At 38.1% G+C, this 22,069-nt stretch overlaps 2 protein-coding genes across 2 annotated transcripts; one reads left to right on the top strand and one right to left on the bottom strand.

The window, feature by feature from the left end:
- Window positions 1–6,532: 6,532 nt before the first annotated feature.
- Window positions 6,533–10,005, bottom strand: LOC116246288 (uncharacterized). The gene is made up of 2 exons (XM_031618088.2): window positions 9,891–10,005; window positions 6,533–7,266 (listed from the first exon to the last, which is right to left on the bottom strand). Exons 1-2 carry the CDS (start codon window positions 9,911–9,913, stop codon window positions 7,047–7,049), a joined length of 243 nt encoding a protein of 80 aa, XP_031473948.1. The 5' UTR covers window positions 9,914–10,005; the 3' UTR covers window positions 6,533–7,046.
- A 1,447-nt stretch (window positions 10,006–11,452) lies between these two features.
- On the top strand, window positions 11,453–14,928 carry LOC116246456 (NADH dehydrogenase [ubiquinone] iron-sulfur protein 7, mitochondrial). The gene is made up of 2 exons (XM_031618345.2): window positions 11,453–11,940; window positions 14,488–14,928. Exons 1-2 carry the CDS (start codon window positions 11,543–11,545, stop codon window positions 14,720–14,722), a joined length of 633 nt encoding a protein of 210 aa, XP_031474205.1. The 5' UTR covers window positions 11,453–11,542; the 3' UTR covers window positions 14,723–14,928.
- Window positions 14,929–22,069: the final 7,141 nt, after the last annotated feature.

Genomic DNA, 22,069 nt, shown 5'->3' with positions numbered 1-22,069 from the left:
TCTTAAATTTGAGCTAAAATGTGCTTCAAACAAAATGTGAACTTCATGATGTGTTGATAAACACTAAATTTATATAAATCAGGTTTTGGTTTATATTATTATTTTTTAAATATTTATCATTTCTACCATCACAACTTTCATGTTATAAAAGCAGTTCATTTTTCAATCATTGCAAAAAGAAGTATATGTTAATATATGTTTCTCAATAAGTTACTCTTAAGATCATATCTATGAGGCTAGATTGCACAAAAAAATTGTTTTAATAATTAATTTTAATATGCCAGGATCTACCCAAGTGGTCAAGTTTTTACCAACTTATATATATATATATATATATATATATAACATAAAAGTTCTAACTATTTAATATTTCATTTCACATTATATGAACAGTCAGGGTAAAGTGATCAAGTATAACAACAGTCTTTGCACATTGAACATGCGTAATCGTGGTGCGAGAAACAAACAAAGAAATGTCCAAAGTAGCGGGCCCTTGGCCGCGGGCTTTTCACACACAGAATTAGATTTTCTATGGATTAGGTCTAGTGGTGAAGTCCGAAATTTCTGATTAAAGGGCATTAAAAAAAATAAAAATTTAAATTTTAAGTTTTTAAGGGGCACTAATATGTAAAAAAAAATGAAAAAGGCATCAATATGAAAATACAGTAAATTTTGTGCGGTGGTGTGGGCAATTGCACACACGAACCGAATTGCATGAAAGAGTTAGAACCATATAAATTATCGTTAAATACATCATGAACCATCATGACATCATAAACCATTGTTCATAATCAAGGGCGACGGAATTTAATATTTAACACTAGACAATATTAGACATCCGACAGATTTGAACTCCGGAGTAAAAGTACGCCGCGTTTGTAATGTCATTAAAAAAAAGGCAAACAGGGTATAAACTGTAGTCATCACATTTAATTTGGAGTTTATGGTGGTTAAGATGTCATTCTTGAATCGTCGAATGCTTTGTCGAGACGCCGGCAATTAGGACGAACATGGATTTCCACTATTCTTTTCCCCCACATTTTTCCGAATGTTATTGACATGTCGTCCTATTTTTCTAGTTAATTATTAAATTATTAAAATGGTATTTTTTTAATTTTATTTTTTTGTTCTTTGAGTACTTGTGTGCACCTAGAGCTACCACTTCGAAGCATGGCACATAAGCTACGCACACAGGTTAGACTGATGAAGGAACAACTTTGGCCTTTATTTTTTAATATTATTGGTTAAGAATAAAGAAAAAGAAAAAAGTATGAGGCATTTGTCTAATATTAGTTCATACATTTTTTTCATTATATTGATTTGCATAAGATAAAGTGCTAAGATTGTTCATTCTTCATATAGCATCTAAGAGTTACCTACTAGTTTTTCAGTGCGTGCGCACACACACACATATATATATATATATGTGTGTGTGTTTAAAAGTAAAAAAAATAATATTTCCTTGAGGCTTAAGATGTTAAGATCTATATGCAATTTGCTTACTTGTAATTTGTTATATAACAATTAATAAGCAAAACTTTAAGCAATCGCATCATCGATATATGATTTTTTTAACTTTTCCTTCTATGTGATGATTATTCTTATTACAATTTAGAAGTCCCTTTCTATGAGTTTTCTGGTATTTACGCATTGTGCTTGTTTTTAGTTAATCATCGCTTCGAATAACTTAGCTATTAGGTAACTATAAACGACCATATAAGTCGTTTATATGGCAACAAGATGTAACTACTCGTTAAAAAAAAAAAAAAGTAGTTGTGTCTTTAATATGGCATTTGAGGAGAGAAGCATTATACTTTTGATACAAGTGCTTTAAGCACTATGTCTTTATTCCAAGGAACGTGATGAAACTATTCATAGATGCAAACAGTTTAACCAATAATGTCAATGTATCTGATTTAAGCAATCAGGTCGGATTATGAGATAAGAAATGACATTCAATCATATTCGGATTTAGATTCGGACATACATAGATATTATTCAGATACATATAGAAATTGGATTTATTTTTGTAAAAACTAACATGATCACGGCTCCTAAATAAGTTAAGATTTAATTCGTGCAGGCGTACATTTCTAAGGAGCTAGCAATTAACTTGGACCCGAACGCCAATTTTTGTAAAAAGCGAGACCATTGCTTCATTCCTGCTCACTATGAAAAGGACGTGAACCGCTGATCTCTTCTCACCAATTATTTTGCGCCGTCTTTTGGAGCTATTAGATATACGGTAGCAACTTTAGTTTTTTTATTTTATTTTATTTGCATCATAGCATATATATATATATATATATATTGGCTAATACACATTTTTAAGACAGTCTTTTGGGATGTAATAATAAATATCTATCCGGCAACTAAAAGTAGCTGGCAGATTTCAACCTCTTTTCTATCTCTCTCTCTCTCTCTCTCTAGATATATATATATATATATATATAGAGAGAGAGAGAGAGAGAGAGAGATATTGATAAATATTAGACTACTTGGGTAAGTGATAAAAACCGGGCCTCTTAAATTTGAGCTAAAATGTGCTTCAAACAAAATGTGAACTTCATGATGTGTTGATAAACACTAATTTTATATAAATCAGATTTTGGTTTATATTATTATTTTTTAAATATTTATCATTTCTACCATCACAACTTTCATGTTATAAAAGCAGTTCATTTTTCAATCATTGCAAAAAGAAGTATATGTTAATATATGTTTCTCAATAAGTTACTCTTAAGATCATATCTATGAGGCTAGATTGCACAAAAAAATTGTTTTAATAATTAATTTTAATATGCCAGGATCTACCCAAGTGGTCAAGTTTTTACCAACTTATATATATATATATATATATATATATATATATATATATATATATATATATATATATATATATATATATATATATATATAACATAAAAGTTCTAACTATTTAATATTTCATTTCACATTATATGAACAGTCAGGGTAAAGTGATCAAGTATAACATAAAAGTTGTGATGGTAGAAATGATAAATATTTAAAAAATAATAATATAAACCAAAATCTGATTTATATAAAATTAGTGTTTATCAACACATCATGAAGTTCACATTTTGTTTGAAGCACATTTTAGCTCAAATTTAAGAGGCCCGGTTTTTATCACTTACCCAAGTAGTCTAATATTTATCAATATCTCTCTCTCTCTCTCTCTCTCTATCTATATATATATATATATATATATATATATATCTAGAGAGAGAGAGAGAGAGAGAGAGAAAAAAGAGAGGTTGAAATCTGCCAGCTACTTTTAGTTGCCGGATAGATATTTATTATTACATCCCAAAAGACTGTCTTAAAAATGTGTATTAGCCATGGTTTTTGTTTGATTCGCTGTTTTTCAAGGCATCTAACAATGATTTTTAGTGTTTTTCGTGACAGAAAATAAAAAAACCATCAAAGAAACAATAAAGATAGCCGGCAGATTTCAGTATATGTATATGGAAAGTCAACACTGCCCATGGCTGGATGAAGCAATTTTAAAATTCATCGTTAAAATGACCATAAATAATGGATAAAACATTTGTAAACTATCGCCACAATATAAGCCGTTATAATGTGAATCTACCCACTGTTTTTTCCAATAATTTTTTTAAATTTAGCGATTCGACACACAGCATTTAACTGTTTTACACACACATATATATATATATAGGAAAAACTGGTAAATACCATACCATTAAAATTAATTACTAATACATATATATATATATATATATATTATAGTCTAATCGTACAGATATGTTTTTAAGAATGAGGTTAGTGAGAAATATATATTAAACTAGTTATTTTTACTATTATATATATATATATCCATTAAAGTAATAATATTTTATAGATATGCAGATAAGGTATTATATATATATGGCAGTTTCTAGACACTATTAAAAAGGTGAAATGACTTTTATGTTGATTGTTGAGCTTTCAGATACGTATGTTTCGCCCGAGTGGTCGGTTTTATAAAAGCATTACCTGAAGTTCTAAATTTAAAGCAACGCATAGATGGACCAGCCTAAAACATAGGTCGGCTTTACACATTATATATATAGGAGATTATATATATTTATTTGTGTAAAGTCGTTGATGCGAACTCAGGTTGGAATTAACATTTATTTATTTATTTGTAAGTGGTTGACCGCATGAGTTACAATAGCTTGTTTATTTAGGAGAACCTGCCATTAAAGTAAAACCTCCAAGCTAGAAAGTTTTTGGTTTACTTCGTTACTTGAGTAAACTTATGGTACATTTCTCAATTCTGGTGTGGTATCTGCCATCGTTTACAACTAAAAAAAGTAACACATTCGAGCATGATAACGACCACGAAATTCAAACTTAGAACTCTTTAAATGTGAGTTGCTTTGCTGCCCAGTTGCACCATGCCTCTTGAAACGAGTGTACAAAATTAATAACCAAAGTTTTTCCTTTTTAGCTGTCAAAAAACACAAATAGAGAGCCGGGAGTTATAGACTTTCAAACACGGTGAAACCTATCCACATCGTTGGATTGGATCGGACACAACTTAGATTATAAAATCTCAAACTTGGTTGCGCATAAGATGCACAGCATCCCATATTTTTGTTTTTCCTTTGTTGTTTTGATATCACATGCACACACGTGCATTTATATATATATATATATACACATATATATATGACTTCAGTTTTTCAACGTCACCCAATCATGTAACCAAGGTCATTCAATCTAACATGATGAATTGTTAAGAAAGAAAAAGAAAAAAGTGATGAATTTAAAGAACAAATAAAAAAGCAGAAACAAATTCATTAAAATGGGGCACATCCAAGAGAAATGAATGGCAAACCATACAATAAACAGGAACAAAATGCTGAGTGAATAACATCTGGGTGCCAAAATGCCTTCACACTAGCTGTCACATGAGCATGCATGTTGAAAAGAAGGACCAGAAAGTCTAGATGTTGAAAGCAAAACATATGTTATAAGAAGCACCATACTGTAAACCGTCACTAAATACTCACGTTGAAGCGTTAAGCTAGTGAAGTGAGACAAAGCATTGCGAAGCGTAGGCTTCTGAACAAAAAATGTGAACAATATAAGAAAAATAAAAGCATGCCACAGAGGGACATAAAAATAAAAGAAGTTCTGCCCAAGTGGATATATGCGTAAGGGAGAAAGGCAAGTTTTGCAACTACCAAGCGGAATGAGGATGACCCAAATCTGACCTTGACCCTATATATAAATACTTGTTGGGTCTACCCAATAGACTAAACCCCCAATCCAAAAAATCATTGTGAGTTGTTATTGAGTTTTTTAGCGGCTTGATCTCGTTTTTAGCATGGTCTTAGTTGTTTTTAGTGCAGGTTATTATCCTTTTTTGTTATGCTTGAATACAGCATACATGTTACTTGCCTTGGTGTCTTGATTCCTTATGTAAATGCAGCTTCTTAGGTCTTCGCTAGTAAAGTTTGCTTTGGTTTTTATAAAAATTTAATTAAGTAGATTGGGTTTCAATGCAGTTTTTGTTCCATTGTATCAGCCAGGATTTCAATAATGTAATTGCTTAGGAATTTTAATTTTTGTCTTCATTTGTGTCCTGCTCTTCATGTTATATATAATTCACTTTTTTTGCCCTAAAGTTTAAGCTTCGGCTCGTAACATTTAACAACATTGCTTACACCTGATTTGATATCAGAATGGTAGGAGTTGAAAATTGAAAACTTCATAGTCCGTGTCTTCTGACTCAGGGGGAAAACTTCATAATGTAATTGTACTTAGGAAATCTGTCTCATGTTCTATTATTTATAGACATCGGGAGATCTCCATGTTCCTAAGGAATGATAAAGCAGATGTTTATGACCACCTGAAACAGATTTCCTAAATACAATTGGCATGACTTAATGAGAAATGCAGGTTAGCCTTTCATATATGAACTTATCAGACCTTTTGCCAATGTAAAAAAGTAAAATGAGAATCCCAAGTGTAGCTTTTAAATATGACAAGATTTTTAGTTTAAATGAACCACAAATTTTAGCGTAAACCTTCTGTGAGCAGCAAAAACAATTTGAGGTAAACAAACACACCCTTAAAGGACAAACCATGCTCAAAACAAGCCAAGGGGAAGATTTGGTCTATGATATGCTCACCACTCAATCACTCAAGACTCACCTTTTGCTGCATTGATTGATTTGAGAGGAAATTTTCAGATTAAGCTTGTCTAACAATGGTCGACTGTAAAACTACTCAATATTAACCCACCATTGTAACCAATAAGCAGAACACTAGTGAGAGCACGCCTAACATAATCAATAGACCCATGATTCAGCAAGAACATCAATTTCAGAATGGAAAAGCCGCATCAAGCAACATAAATTTAAGGATCCTCATAAAAACAAACAAGGAATGCTGAATGAGAAGCACTATCCAGGCTTCCTCATGATGCAGCCAATTGTCACATTATGTAGTCCATGGCAAGATTGAGCCTCGCGAAAAAGATGCAATCAAAGATGTGAAGTTAAGCATGCATCGAGAAAACTGGAACTAAAACATTGAGAAATCCAACCAAGCTAAAATGCAGTGCAGGATCCATAGTAACCAAGTAGGCTTACGGAATACAGATATCTCAACAAGCATGGGTTCCCCCACTTCCCATCAGAGGTCCACGTATATTTGGTGGGAGTACATCCAAATTAAAAAGATCAGGTCAGTTGTCAAGGCACCGGCCAATGAGGAAGTCTGAAATTGTTCATGTACGATATCATCCTGTGACAGAACATTTGCCCAAGGATCAGGAACACTGCAGTATGAGGCCACAAAAAGAAGCCTCTGATTAATTCAGCAGCTGCTCAAGTCAGAGCAAATATCCAGGGGGATTCTAAAGCCTCAGCTGTGCATTTGCCAACTGGCTCATATGACCAAAACCAGTTTTCAGTTTTATTTGTGAACTCAGCTGACCTTGCCAACTATACAGTACAGTAAAGCATTACAAGAGGCATCAAATATGTCCCATCTTATTGCCAAAGAAAGATTCATGACTTTTGAGCATCAACTTCAACTTTATTCTTCTGCTCCTCAAATTTGTCGATTGCCATCTGCAACTCATCTGTGCCACCTACAGCTCTCATGGTGTAAAAATATACTCCCGTGACAAATCCAGTCAAGCCTCCAGCAACAATAAGGTTTTTCATTTTTGGTGCCAAGCTAGAAAACCCCGACATAGCTGATGTATTCTGCCAAGCAAGTGAAAGGCTGAAAATACAAAAACATCAAACTTCAAAACAGTCAAAACAGCGCCTATTTACGAAAGACAGAACCCATTATGATATGAGCTTTTATAAGGCCATTTTTGCCGAAGTAAGCAACAAAACAGCTTGGATAAGCCACATAGTAAAATTTTGAAGTTCTTTAACAAGTAGCAAAGAGGATATCTCTTGCGGTGCATGCACCATTGGATGCTGGAACAAACAATTCTCATGGACTAAAAATAGACCATGAGTCCATGACATGCTTCACAAGTCACAATCTCACTCGGTAAACCATGCTCTTTCTTGTCCAAGGTCCATAGCAAGTCTTTTTATGCTGTTACCTTGGTCCCTCACTTGATTATTTTGGGAATCTGGAGCCACGGGAAAAGTCTGATGTTGATGACTTGCAACTAGAATTGTGGCTATTGAATAAGGTTATTCCTACCAAAAGTTGCTCAAGTAATGTAAGAGATATTTTTATCTTTGCAAGTTCCTCTAAAAGTTGGCAGTATCATGCTGGGGCAACCATCTTACGAAAACATTTATATCATGATTTTGAAAACCACCACAGACCCACTCCAACAACTGAAGATAATTGTCAATTTTCAGTATTGCACTGGAGGCAGGCACTAACGTACTTCATCAGCCATCCATCTAGAACCACTAGCACGTCTTTCAAGCATCCATATATTTGGGAAGTAATAGTGGATTTTTTACACTACATACAACTACTGTTTTGAGAGGACAAACCCCTAAACAATAGAGCTTGCTTGCTATGATTCAACTGCAGCTGCATATAGGTTACGTTAGAAATCCATTACTGGTATTCCAGGACTATCCGAACTCCAACCCACAGGCCAGCTGGAGGTAGACGATAATGTACTTCATCCGCCATCCATCTAGAACCATTGGCATGTCTTTCAAGCATACATATATTTGGGGTTTAACACTGGATTTTGTACACTATAACTACTGCTTTGAGAGGACAAACCCCTAATCTATACAGCTTGCCATGATTCAACTACAGCTGCATATAGGTTGTGTTTGAACCCCGTTTATTGGCATTCCAGGACTATTGGATCTCCAACCCACAGGCCAGCTATTGCTGCCATGCTCTGTTCCAACATGTTCTGCCAAAAATAGAAGAATGCATGATTAGCTTGGTTCAAAATGCATGGAATTATGCATTCCATGCATTCAACATCCATTACCTGATTCATAGCATCGGCCTCACCTTTCAGCGGAAAGGTGATGCATGCCCCTTGGAATCCAGTGTTATGCAGGTATCAAACATTCTCATAGGGACTTGTATATCAAGGAAAAGGGAAGCAGAAGTCTATCCCATAACCTACTATATCATGGAAAAAGTAACCTTTAAACCTCTAACCAGACAAAGTGAGGCAAATGTGCTTTTTGGCAGAAAAACAGCTATTTCAAGCCTTGAAAGGAACAAAACTATTTACGTACAACCGGATGAAGAACTACGTAAGTGTAAAGATAAGCATAGCAAAGACAAGAAAATAAGCTACCTAACATACTGAAGACCCAGAATACACAAGAGAAGCAACTAAGCTGAATATGAGAATCCAGTAGAAAAAAAAATTGAGGATCCCATCCAACCAACTAAAAAAGAAAACCAACAACATCAAAGGCAACAAGTAAAAAAAAAAAAAAAAGAAAAAAAAGAAAAATCAAATCTAAGGAACATTCTTCAGTAGTGAAAACTTCATTCTTCCCAACCTGTATGACAAAAACTGATAATGACTATGTGATAGTCCTGCTACCAGCTTCAGAAAGGTACCCCGTGCGTTTCAGAAAAGTGAAAACAACGTCAAAACACTGCTTCAGGGATGTCCGTGCTGGTTATACTAACACAAAAAGTCATATTCTTGAAGATCATAATTTCACAGTGAGAATGAGGGGTCCAAAATTGGTGAGGATAGGGTAGTGCAACCAATATATCTAGCAGATTAGCCTTTACGTATCAAGCCTTCAGCTTTAACTTGTAAACAAGATATCCACTACGTGGGGATCTTGAATATTTTGCATCAACTGAATTGCATTTCCCAATTCTCACCTTGAACTAACGCTCTAGGATTTTCTGCGGTGAAAACAAAGTATCTGACAAAATGACTTGCCAATTAGTCCGTGCCAAACACCTTAGCCTGTCTATTCCTTTCAGAATAAACTTACATCAAGATGCATGCTTCAAAGTAAAATTCTAGCCTAAAATCAAATTCCATAAACAAAAATCTCAGTAAAGACCATTTTCCCTAGGTCCCTATATAGAAAAATTTCTGTTTGAGTAACACGCTTCATAACGAACACAAGACCTAGCCTGACCAGAGACCTCAAAACACACACGCACACAAAACTGTGCAGAAAAGTGCGATAAGTTGACAAATCACGTTCTCGCCAGCGGCACAGTTACCAACTTATCCCCATTTCGGATGGAGAAGTAAGCCCGAAACATCATGTCAGCAACTCAACATCCTAAAAGGAATCCACCAGTCCCAAATCTTCAAAAGACAACGTTCAGTTCATTCGCAGAACGCAATAAGACAATCGTAGTTCAAGATTCTACAGCCTCTATAGCAACCAAGTACCAATTTCTCACATGAATCTCACCAATTAGGACTTCCCTCGATCATCGACTAAACTCACAGCCGAAAAAGTACAAATCAGAAGAGACACAATGCGTAAATAACCGGAAAATTCATGGCCAAAATAAAGCATACGAGAGAGAGACAGAGACAGAGAGAGGGAGACCTGAAATTTTCCTCTGGTCAGTCGGAAGGTGGCCTTCACCAGGAGGCGACTCCATCTGTACGCGGTTCTCTACTGCTTAGCGATGGGTCGGGTTCTTACTCAGAAAGAGTGTCCGGACCCGGCCGTGGAAGGAAACTCAGGTGTACTGGTTAGCGATGGGTCGAGTCAGTGTCCGGACCCAGACGTTGAGGGAATCTCAACTGGCAGAAATTTTGAGCAGCCGGCAGATTTCAAATACATATATAAATGTATATAAAACCGGTGCCTGGATATATAAAAATAAGCCAGTGTTCATGTATGGCAGACCGGAGCATCCATAACATACGGACAATCAAAAGATTTCAGCACACACACATATATATATATATATTATATACTAACACAACCACAGTTTTATTGTTCATCTAAAAGTTGAGCATATTTTTTGTGAAACAATCCTTTCTACTTAAGGTTCTTTAGAAATAATATTAGAAAATGATAAAGCAAACTTTCTTGATGAATGTTTCACGTTGCAACATTGCTTGAGCATGTACGTGGAAGTTTCAAAACCTCAATCCAGACCTAGCGATACGTGGATAAAATGCGTTCACAAACGCAAAGAGTCAGATGATCTTAAATCCAATACTGCATTGTTGGACATTGTTTGAAGAAATTTTAAATTTTTAAGAAGCACCAACATGTAAATGAATAAATTTTTTCCAAAATATCAATATTTAGACCATACTTGAGGCTAATTTTGGTAGGGCTCACTTAGCTAAATCGAGCTGACTGGGTCAACTTGGTGATCAAAATCAGATGAAACAACCAACTCATTTACATGGTAATGGGTGTTCATGAGATAGTTGCGCCAACTAAGCCTTGACAGGCGATAGTCGAGCCTAGCTCAACTCAAACTGCTCGAGCTAGAGTTCAAAGTATGAGTTTATTCGAGCCAACCAGTCCTTCTCTCTCCCTTAACCTCTTTTTATTGCAATATTCTTCACTTTTATACGTGGGAATTCGAACTCTAGACCTTCCTTGTGTTAGTCACGGGACAAACCACTCAAGAATCTTGACATAGAAACGTCTTCTACATTTTTTTTTACCATCAACTGACATGGAACTCGACAAGTTGATGTTCTAACTTAAATTTGACCTATTTATTAAATAAGTCGAATTCAAGTCAAGCTTAGTTTAGCTTAATTAAGTGAGTTCGAGTCAAGTACGAGTTTAACTGCTCTAGTCGAGTGCGAGTGGACCTAGCAAGTTTTAAGTTTGAGTTCAAATGCGAGTTCGTTCAACTCAACATCTTTAAACTAAAAAATTCTTATGCACGTATGAAGAACACCATTATAGCGCGTATAACTAAATTTGCCATACGAAAGGAAGGGATACGTTTTGGATCTCGATCCCAGTTGGCAATCCCGTCCGTTCGCGTGGCAATGGTGTTCCCCGGTGTTCGGAGGAGATATAAATAGCGAGCCCCTTTCGTCTGCCCCCCACCGTTCGCCTGCTACTGCCGTGCGTCAGCCATGGCGCTGCTGCCCAGGACCGCGCGCCTTGCCCTAATTTCGTCCGAGAGGGCGATCCACACCACGGTTCCCTCACTTGCCTCCCCGTCATCCGGCTCCTCGCCGGCCACTTATGCTCCGTCCCGGCCTCCGGCCGTGATGTCCTCTCCGACCGGCCTCTCGAAGGCCGCGGAGTACGTGATCTCTAAGGTGGATGACCTCATGAACTGGGCCCGGAGGGGCTCGATCTGGCCGATGACGTTTGGCCTCGCGTGCTGCGCCGTCGAGATGATGCATACTGGCGCCGCCCGTTACGATTTCGATCGGTTCGGCGTCATCTTCCGTCCAAGCCCTCGCCAGTCCGACTGTATGATCGTTGCGGGGACCCTCACCAATAAGATGGCTCCTGCACTACGGAAGTAGGCAGTCCTTTTTCCTTTACCCGTTCTGCTATCTTCTCATTCTCTGATTGCAGCAATTATCGATTGCGTGAATTCTGCGAACTGTGGATTTATTTTTGCCTATGATATCATTATTTGGAGGTTTTTGAAGATAAAGTTTCCCTAACTACCAGTTTTAGCTTTATATTTTTCTTTTATTTTGCCCTCCCTGCTTTTGGTTGGCATTCAATGTGTAAGGTTTTATGTTGGTATATCTTCTTCTTTATCCTATTTCTGAATTCTAGGATGAAATTATAGTTTTTGGTGGGGCAGATAGCCTTACGGCTGACAAACTTTGAGATAAAAGCGAGTATATGAAGAGACAGTTTGTTCTTCTGCTGGGAAATTTGGATACATAATCGTTTGAATAAGTTACACCACCTATCCTACTCCAACCCTATTTTATGGCTCCATTTAATGAGTTTTAATCGTTTATTTAATGTGGGTTAGCTTTTCGTGGATATGTCATTTATTAATTACAATCAATTTTTGTCTTTCCCTTCTCAAGGTCTAGACTCCAGCGTCTAGAGAGGCTGCTCTACCCTTCTTTTGGGTTTCTTAATGGTTGAGCAAAATACATAAAATGGAATTGATTTGTACTTGATAATTGGCTATTTGGGTAGATGGTTTTGCTTCTTTTGTTTAAGCAATGATAAATATCGGTATTTCTTTCTAGGAGGATTGTTATCCTCCTTTAGTGATCTATAGGGCTGGGGAATGAGAAGCGATACTCCAAAGAGCTTGTCTGAATTTGTAAGATAGGCTTGGCAAACTGAACATGAAAGTTTACTTTTTGGCTTGTCAGCGCATAACAGACCCATCTTATACAATATACTAACTGTTCAGCCTGCAATGGGTAGACTTCATATTGAGCTACTTAGAGCTGTGAAACAATGCATCTATTTTGTTCACAAGCAGGTTCAAAATCTCTCAATAGGTATAGTTTCTATCATTCCATGTTTTATTAGTTTTAGCTTATATATATGTGCTCGTGTGCATGCACATTCTGTGGCACGCACACAACATGGGAATGACTTGATTGAAGCCTTTGGCTAGTTTACCAAATGCTGCTTTCTGGTTTCATTAGAAGCCTAAACATTGAAAGCTGTTAAAATTTTAAAGCTGCAAAATCAAAAAGTGCTGCTTGTTTTAGTGTTTGTTCAATGAACTCATGGTAGCTTGTTTGTGGGACATCAAGATGGAAAGATAGGGGTTCATATGAGTTTGATTCAGTTTGAGCAAGATATGGGGTATCATCTTGTTTTTCTAAGTGGCACGCCATGAGCAGGGCTTAGCTCAAATTTGATCCAAATTGGAAACTAATCCAGTTGAGTTCGAATTTGAATGTAAAAATTATCATAAGTTCATAACCTGACTTAAATTTTCCGACTCTATATATATATATAAAGAACTTCCGTCTCTATATGGTGAATATCAAAGATTATGAATGGCTGTGTTAGTAATTTTTTTTTAAATAGTTACATTCTTTCTGGCAAAGTAAGGTTCATGTATTATATTTTGTTATAGGACCTTTTCATCAAACTATTTCTGTAGATTGGGTGATTAGACATATGGGGAGGCAAAATGTCAAGTTACTCCAAAGCATGAAAAAGTAATGCGGGTTCCTCCACCTTGACAATATCCCAGGCTGAATGTTTTGCAAATCAATCCAGACCAATGTTGCTGGACGGAGAGTCTGAATGCCAGTGCTTTTCTTAGGCACTTGCTTGCTTTCGTAGCTGTGGAAGCAAAATCTTCTTTCTGGTTTTCAAGATAGTTCTTTCCTGGTGTTTCTCATATGCAAAGTGTATTGGCAACTAATATTTTATCAGGACAAAGTCCTCTGCATGCGAAGTGAATTAGCAACTAATATTTTATCAGGACAAAGTCCTCACAATTGCAAAACAAAACTATCGGTTATAAATCTATGAACTGTACTTCTTTTGGAGTAACAAAAACAAGCTTTAAGCTGCAAAAAGTTAGGTTGCTGTTAGGTTGTCTAGTTGTGCAGTGTTCTCTACTTGTTCCTTGCTAGTTCACTGAGAAGGTGACATGGGGTAACCAGAGAAGATTGTAAACCTTTCTGTTGGTGCATGGATTCTTATGTGTATGACAACTAATGTCTGTTTCGGAATTTCCCTTCAGCGATGTCCTGCGGAAACTTTCTGAATGTTGCTTCCATTTTGTAAAAAGGGCTTGACATACTCTGCCAGCTATTAGGAAGCATCAATTGTTCATTTTTCCTAAGTATGGTCATTTCTCAAAAGTATTCCGGACTGCTAAAAGAACGAATCGTCAAGATAATTTTGAAAATAGTAAGATATAATACTTATATTTTTGCTCTATTTTAAGTTTTACATGGGGTTTAGTTCTTAGGAATGCACAGATTGGGTGGAACTGTTTTTTCTCTTTTACATAGAGATCATATAGCAACATACATGCAATCTTGCAGTGTAGAATTTCTTCTTTATACCAACTGGATCAAGTTCTAACATAAAAAAATTTCCCTTTTGTTGGTTTTGATAGGGTTTATGATCAGATGCCAGAACCTCGCTGGGTCATATCCATGGGCAGCTGTGCTAATGGTGGTGGTTACTATCATTATTCCTACTCCGTTGTAAGGGGCTGTGATCGGATTGTGCCTGTTGACATATATGTTCCTGGTTGCCCACCTACTGCAGAGGCGCTTCTTTATGGAGTTCTGCAGCTGCAAAAGAAAATCAATCGCCGGAAGGATTTCCTTGTCTGGTGGACAAAGTAAATACCTTCATCTCTGCAACATGGGTGTGTCAGAGTCTGAAACAGGAACCATCCACTGTGTTAAAATAAATTCTAAGTTCAAATCACTTAGAATATGTTCGGAGACCTGATCTAATTGCTCGGACCTTAATTTTGTATTTGAGTTTCTGTTTGTGCCGCTGTTTACTTGGATTAGCTAAATATTTGGAATTGCTATCCATTGGACCATCTATGTCTTCTTTGTATGCTATATTCCCTGTTCTTGTTTCAATTTCAAGTTCTAATTGCTAGGGCCTACCGGAACTTCTAATCTTTTGGTGTTCCTGCTGCCCATTTACTTTCTAATGGATAGCAGTAACAAATAACAATACAAGGTTCAGTGGTGTCACTGCTGTCCATTTATTTTTCCTTTACTCCGTAGCTTCTCCCTGGTACTGTGACTGAGCTTCATGTAGTCAATGGATTGTGGTCACCCGTTTCGAGGTTTTTTTTTTTTTTTTAAAATAATTTGAAACCGCCAAGGATAGTGAGAAATGATGCAACGATTGATTCCGGCCTATAAATGTGCCGATTGGTAGACTCGAATTTCATCACGATGAAGAGCTAATGCTCGCATATTTACTTGCATATGCATGCTTGCTTGTCCATATGCATGCAGGACATACACATGCATGATTCCTCTGTGCTTTCAACAACCAAAAAATTATAATCTCGAATAGCCTTGGATTGAGTTTGGGATCAAGTATTTTCCTCGTTGGTGGGCAATGGATTATCCATTATAATAAGGAAAACTATACCAATCTCCCGTTTCTTAAAGAAGAAACTGCAATTACGCAGTGAGCTTTAGTTTGTACTCTCAAAGTGTAAGGTCCTCAAGTAAGTACCTTCGCTCATAGAGCTTATGCATGCTTTAACTTGTTCTGGGATCTACCCTCTTGGGTTTTGCAATTCAATTGCTTTCCTGATAGCTGAAGCCCTCCACACTATACCAAAGCCTCGGCGGGAGCGGAAGAAGCCCTACCTACTGAACGGATGCCCTGGCATAAACGAGGATTCTTCTCGACAAGTAGAACTGGTGTAAGTGTTCTCTCTTTTAACCAATCCTGCGAACCAGGTGGAGTCGTCAGGGGGGGTCTCAAGGAGTGGCACGAAGTGAGAGAAGGTGTAGGATATCGATATCCAATACATGTCCTTTGCCCCTGGCGAAATAATTCAGTTGCATGCAGCCTTCAATCAGAAGTGCCAGTGTGCGCGAGAACTGTTGTCTCCCTCAGTTCTCAATGATGTAGAATCTTTCAAACAGGAAGCAGCCACTGTTAGCCACTTAGCCTCATTGACAGAAAATGCCCATACAGAAGAGGGAACTCTGGTGTATGTACAGTGTACACACACACACACGCACTTGGTGGCAGTGTGACTGTCACAATTTGCCCGGTAGAAGTATACATCTCTGTTATCTTGCCTGATGATAAATGGAGGAGCAGAAAACTGGCTAGACGAGTAACATAGAAGTCTTGGCTCTGTTACTACTCAGGAAAAAGGGCTATTGAAAACTGGGTGGTCTGACTAGGCATATGTTTGATTAGCTTTGTAACGGTAAGGCTGGACTGGTATCAAGAAACGGGCCTTTAGTGTTCGTAAATGTGCTCATGACTGCAGAGTTAGCAGGGAGAAGTTCCATTGGTATTTGCTCTTGCCTTGCCTCTACAAACTCAATACTGTTTCCTTCGAAATTACCTCAATATTTTCATGGCTTCTCTGTCATTCCTTGTCCCATAGGTAAAGCAATCCATAGTGATTGGTTGGTCCATTTTTTTGACAGAGAAGATTCTATATCACCATGAGGTGCTTTTTGTACAAAGTGCAATTTGGGCTATTGACTTGCAGAAGTTAAAGTTGGTCTCATCCCACTGGACACGCTGCAGAATTTACCTCAACAGAAAACTTGAAAGAATGAGAACATCAGGTCGTCTAGCCAAGTGGTCCTTTACATAGAATTATTGATCCAAAGATGTGTCACTGGCGACATTTGAGAAGACAAAACTGTCTGAATTATGGATGGAACAGGTCAAAATTGTTTGAATTATGGATAGATCCAAAAGAAGCTTTTGTTTTTGAAGAAAGAAAAATGAATTATTTACATTTCATTTGGTTCATACTGCTGCTCTTTTCCATTTCTACCTAAACAATGTGTGGTGTCATACATTACATGTTGACTTCCTGGCACCCTCACATACATGTGGAGTTGATTGCCTTTGGCCTCTTTCATTTTCTGAATTGTCATGTTATGTGCTTTTCAAATGCAAGTGCTACTGTGTGGCTGTAGCGAACTCGCATGATCTACCTTAACTTGATCTTTGAATGATGGTAATTCACACACTCACACACACACACACACACACACACACATACACAGAGAGAGAGAGAGAGAGAGAGAATGGGCTAGTGGGCCTGGTTTTGAAACTCAAATAAAGCCAAGCATGGGCTTGCGAATCCCGCCGACAAATTGATCAGACCAAAAGTGTAGGACCAGGTCTTTCCAGTGTTTTCCTTGTTCCACGCTGTTTCTGGTTTGGCTGAAAGCCTGGAGCATTTTAAACTCGAGGGAAATGAAGTTTCGCTTAGCAGATATGGACCATTATGATTCTGTTTGTCACTTTATGACAACGATGTATGGCATATGCAACGAAACCAGAAGCAGTCAAGGTAAGGTTCATAGCTTGGCGCTGCGCTGTAACCTAAACTTCATGTCATTGAGACAGTGGCCATCTTAGATGGGACTTCTGGGAGGGAAGGGATTAGACTTGCAATTGCTTGGAGGAGGTAAGATTCAAACAGAACATGGAGGCTGAGCCTGATGCTTGCCCGATGAGGATTCCTGGATTCTGTCACTGACATTTCAAGCCTTGCCATGCACAGGTCGAACCATGGTCCATATCAGAAAGCAGGAATGGACCTAAGCGCGTATAGGTGGGCGTGGCATGGCCCACCTGGAAGTCTGCCATTTTTTCTTAGGTGAGTGCACAATGGTGGGGAGACATTAGCTCAGTGCAGTTCTGCACTTTTGGTTGGTCCAGGAGTGTCATGTTTGTTGGAGGTCAACAAAATTATGTAAGCAATGAGAGGTTGCTAGCACCATGTCAGTGAAATATTTGTATGTCTGGTGTTCTGATGTTCATACTTTTACATATGAATCTTTTGCCTGTGTTTGATATGAAAATGCTCACAGAGAGAAAGAGAGAGAAGGGGGTGTTGGGAGGGTGAGGAAGGAGAGAACTATCACCGAAGATATTGTGGGAGTCGTCTTTTTTTCTTTTATCCCAATGATGGAATTCTAAGGACCAAAACGCTTACCAAACAGATGCTTCAACATTGATAAAAGAACAATAGTTTATCAAGCAACAAGGAGAACACATCAAATTGTTGATTCATTGCCAAAGGCAATTTATAACCATGGCAAAAATTGCTTTCTTTGTGAAACAGAAGCTACTTTAGAGCACCGGTTCGAGATTTTAAGAGAGAAAACTTGTTCAATGACATGAAGCTATTGATTCTGTAATTTGAGAAAGAGTTCTGGACGGAATAGAGCATTTGATTCATGAAGCGGGGGAAAGATTTTCCCATTCAGAGGACCACAACCGAGATTTTAGTTCATAAAAAAGGATTGGGTGCGTCGTAGGAAAGTGAAAAGTTAAAAAATTTCTTATCGAACTCTTTTCATAACACGAACATGTCAATGACTCATTCATGTTGATGCAGAAAGAAAAAAAAAGCTAGTGCGGCAGAATTTGGCGTCAAAAGTTTGGCTCAAGTCAATATAATCGATGGTAGGAGATCACTTAAACTGCCTACGCAAAATCAATTTTCACATGGAAAACATAGATTCCTGGGAGAAAGAACATTGAAGATTGTCACAGTGTCACCAAGTTGACGGGACACCATGAGTTCAAGTGCCGTGAGTGAACATCTCTTGCTATTAGGCTTGCATAATGAGTCAAATTAAGCTTGGCTTGATCCGGGCTTGTTTATTAGGTGTGTTGAGATTGAGCCAAGCGGTTGATTCGATTAGTCAAACATGTTGAGCTCCTTCTAAGTAAACTCCATTCATCTAAGCTCATTAAAAGCCCATATGTACAAACTGTTTTTACCTTGGACACCTTTGTGAACAGTTTAAGATAGGCCTTCTTTTCAAGAGATGTTATTTCCTCAGCCAAGTAAATGTTCTAAATTGGAGGTCTTTGATACTCAGCCAGGATAGACTCAAGCTTAGCAGAGCTGAGCTAAAGTTTTCTCGAGTATGCTGAGCCGAGTTCGAGTTTTCTCGCGTTTCATAGAGCTGAGCTCGGGCCAGAGCTTCTAACATATTTGCCATGAGGCTGAAGTTGAGTGTATGCTAGATTGCCGAGTGAGACCCACCGCCTGGTAGAAAGCCACAACTCCTACCCAATCCCTGGTCTCCATAAGGTACATGGCCTGTGTTTAATGCCTTGGGGTGCCGCCCTTTATGCGTTTCAACTTATGCAACGATGACCCCTTTTTTTGCAGCATAGGAGGTTGACACCTCTGACGCTCAAAATGGAAAGTGGGTGCCTTGGGTCCACTTGTTGTGTGTACTCTTACATAGTGTGAACGGAAAAACTTTTTCGACGTACCTAGCCGACATGGGAAATCAAACGTTTGATTCGCGATGTGGAAAGGCAACTTTACATTGAATTCAGGGTTCATAGTTGACACCATCACCTTTGACTTGATCACATCTCCAACCATTTCCAATGCAGAAGAAGCAAGGCCAATCGAAAAAAATACGCAATCAAGGCTCGTATTAATGTCGGCCGTCTATCTTCAAAATCAACGGTGAAAATCGTAGATCTCTTTCGAAATGTGATTTGACAGATCGTATGATTTGCTCGCCAAAGAAGCGCGTAGTCTATGAAAATGTAGTCAAAATGTTGGCCATCCTAAGAGAGATCTGAACCAGGACTTGGGTACACTTGTGGATAAGATTGAGATAAGCTCCGCGTTTGGCCTAGATCTGGGTCTACCTTCGGTTTGTCGTGAGCATGTCGCGTGTTTGCGGCCAGGGCTAGGAGTTGTCATACATGTCTCTTGTACCCATCCACTCCAAAAGGTCGGTCTGGACCCAAGTGCCTGACCAAGATATGGGGTGTTGGCTCTATGTGAACCTGAAGAACCAAGCCAAGGTTTGATGGGTGAAGGTCAATCTTGTGGGACCTTGACACCACCCTTTGATGCAGCCCGCTGACTACCTCATCTAGACTAAGACATGAAATAGACTCGATATGGATATGCACTACCTTTTCTTTTAAAATCACGGCATGTCATAGGCTTATTCTTGATATTTTTCTCTCATAATAAGAAATGATGTCACTTTCAGATTTATGAGCATTAAACTTGAAAACCTTAAACCCTAAAAACCTGCTTCCTTGGCCGAGCGTGACCGGGCTCTCCCTGGCGATCGACTACAATGAAGTTTGAACCCACGACCTTACTAGCAATTTTTTGAGTTGCCAATGTGAATATTCATGTAAAAAATGGGATAAAGCTGGATATATGTCTGCAGAAGAGATGTGATTTTTGTGATTCATACTTGTTTGGAAGTCATGGGAGAATTGTAAGGTGGAAGTATCTTGATCCAGTAGATTGGCGTGTACCTTGTGCCTCTTTTACGCGTGAAGGCATCTAGTGATTGGAACGTATGCAGGTCTTATAGGGATTGTCCTCACACTCGGACTTGGGTATTCGACAAATATTGCAGGCTTTTCATGGTTGTACATGTTCTACCCAATGTTGGATTATTAAGGATGTCAACGGATGGGATTCGGATCAGATACCCGATTAGTGGACATTGTTGAATCAGTCAAGATTTCAAAAATATTCTCAAGTTTGAATAGAAGATTTTATCAGATTTGGGATCGAGAAAATTGAATAGGAAGTCGAACTAGATTTGGGTTTTGTTTGTTCTTAAATCACTATCTAATTGGATACTCACCGATCAAATCTCAACCCCGGTGAATCTGGATTCGGTTTAAAAACCAAAAGTATGAAAACCCAAAATGGAAAAATCAACCTTGAAACCAAATAAAGAAGATCTGATTAAATCAGATCTGGAAAAGCGTATATCTGATCCGAGTCTGAACTTGGGATCCCTAACCTGACTAGGTGACTTTGCCTTGTTACTTGTTAGGGAATACCCTCCCATTGGTGATGCAACATTTTTTGTTAAAGAAAGTCCTCCTAAATTAGGTACTTAGCAGGTAGGATGCCAGAAGTCTATTCCTAACCGCTCCCTACCCAGGTCTCGAAGCAGCTCTAAACTTCAAGATTAGGCAGAAAAGAGGAAGAACTTCGGCATCTTCAGGATTCCCCCCACCCCTTCCTTTTCCTTCAAGTGATTCGTGAATTCGAACACGAGATTCACAATTCAGAGGAATTAAAACATAGGGTTCCCGGTGATAAGACCGTCATGCCACACAGACTAAAGGAAGGTCGGCCCATGACACTAGGTTCTCAGCGACAAGGAAGAAGGCCATTGGTCCATGACACTAGGTTCTTGGTGATAAGGAGGACGGCCATCGGCCCATGACACTAGGTTCTCGGTGATAAGGAGGACGGCCATGCCACACGGACCAAAGGAAGGTCGGCGCGTGGCACCAGAACAGTCCCACTTTTTTACCTGGAAAACTTTTCTAGCAATACAGTAGAAAGATTATTCGGTTGAAATAGTTCTTGCCATCAAACACACTTACAATGTGAAAGGGAATATTGTCAATAAACCCAAAATTGATCATCACCTTTGAAAGCAGGGATCTAGCATCAATTCTCTTGGCATGTTCCACATTGGGCTTAGATGCAACCTTTTTCTCTTTCGCAGACATTGATAGACCAAAGTGTTTTTGGTCCCCAAAAGATGTCACTGTAGCTTCAAAAAATTTATTCTCTTTCACAATGTTGTTGTCGAAATTGGTTTGCTACCGTTTTGGAAATATTTTTTTTTTCTATATAGAATTTTAAAAATATTAACATTTTATTTATACATAAGCTGAGTTAGGGTCGTATCGGCCCGATACAAGCCAATTTGGCCAGTTTTCTAAGGGTCATCTCGGTTTACATTCAGGGTCAGAGGCAGGTCGGGCTTCCATAGGGCATATGGCTCATGAAGCCTACTCTTTGAAACCTTAATTTAGTATTGAAACTTAAATGAACTTGGGTTCGGGACAACTTATGAGATTTTAATCGCTGCCTCATGTCAATTGAAAATTTGTTAATAATATATTTAGTACCTCATGAAAAAAGAATTTCGACTTTAAGTGCTGCCGATACGTGCAAGAATTAGCAAATTTCTGTTGCA

Source organism: Nymphaea colorata, chromosome 1 (assembly GCF_008831285.2).
Source record: "Nymphaea colorata isolate Beijing-Zhang1983 chromosome 1, ASM883128v2, whole genome shotgun sequence".
NCBI classification, from domain to species: Eukaryota; Viridiplantae; Streptophyta; class Magnoliopsida; order Nymphaeales; family Nymphaeaceae; genus Nymphaea; species Nymphaea colorata.
The sequence above is the reverse complement of the archived record's forward strand: the minus strand, read 5'-3'. Positions and strand labels throughout refer to the sequence as shown.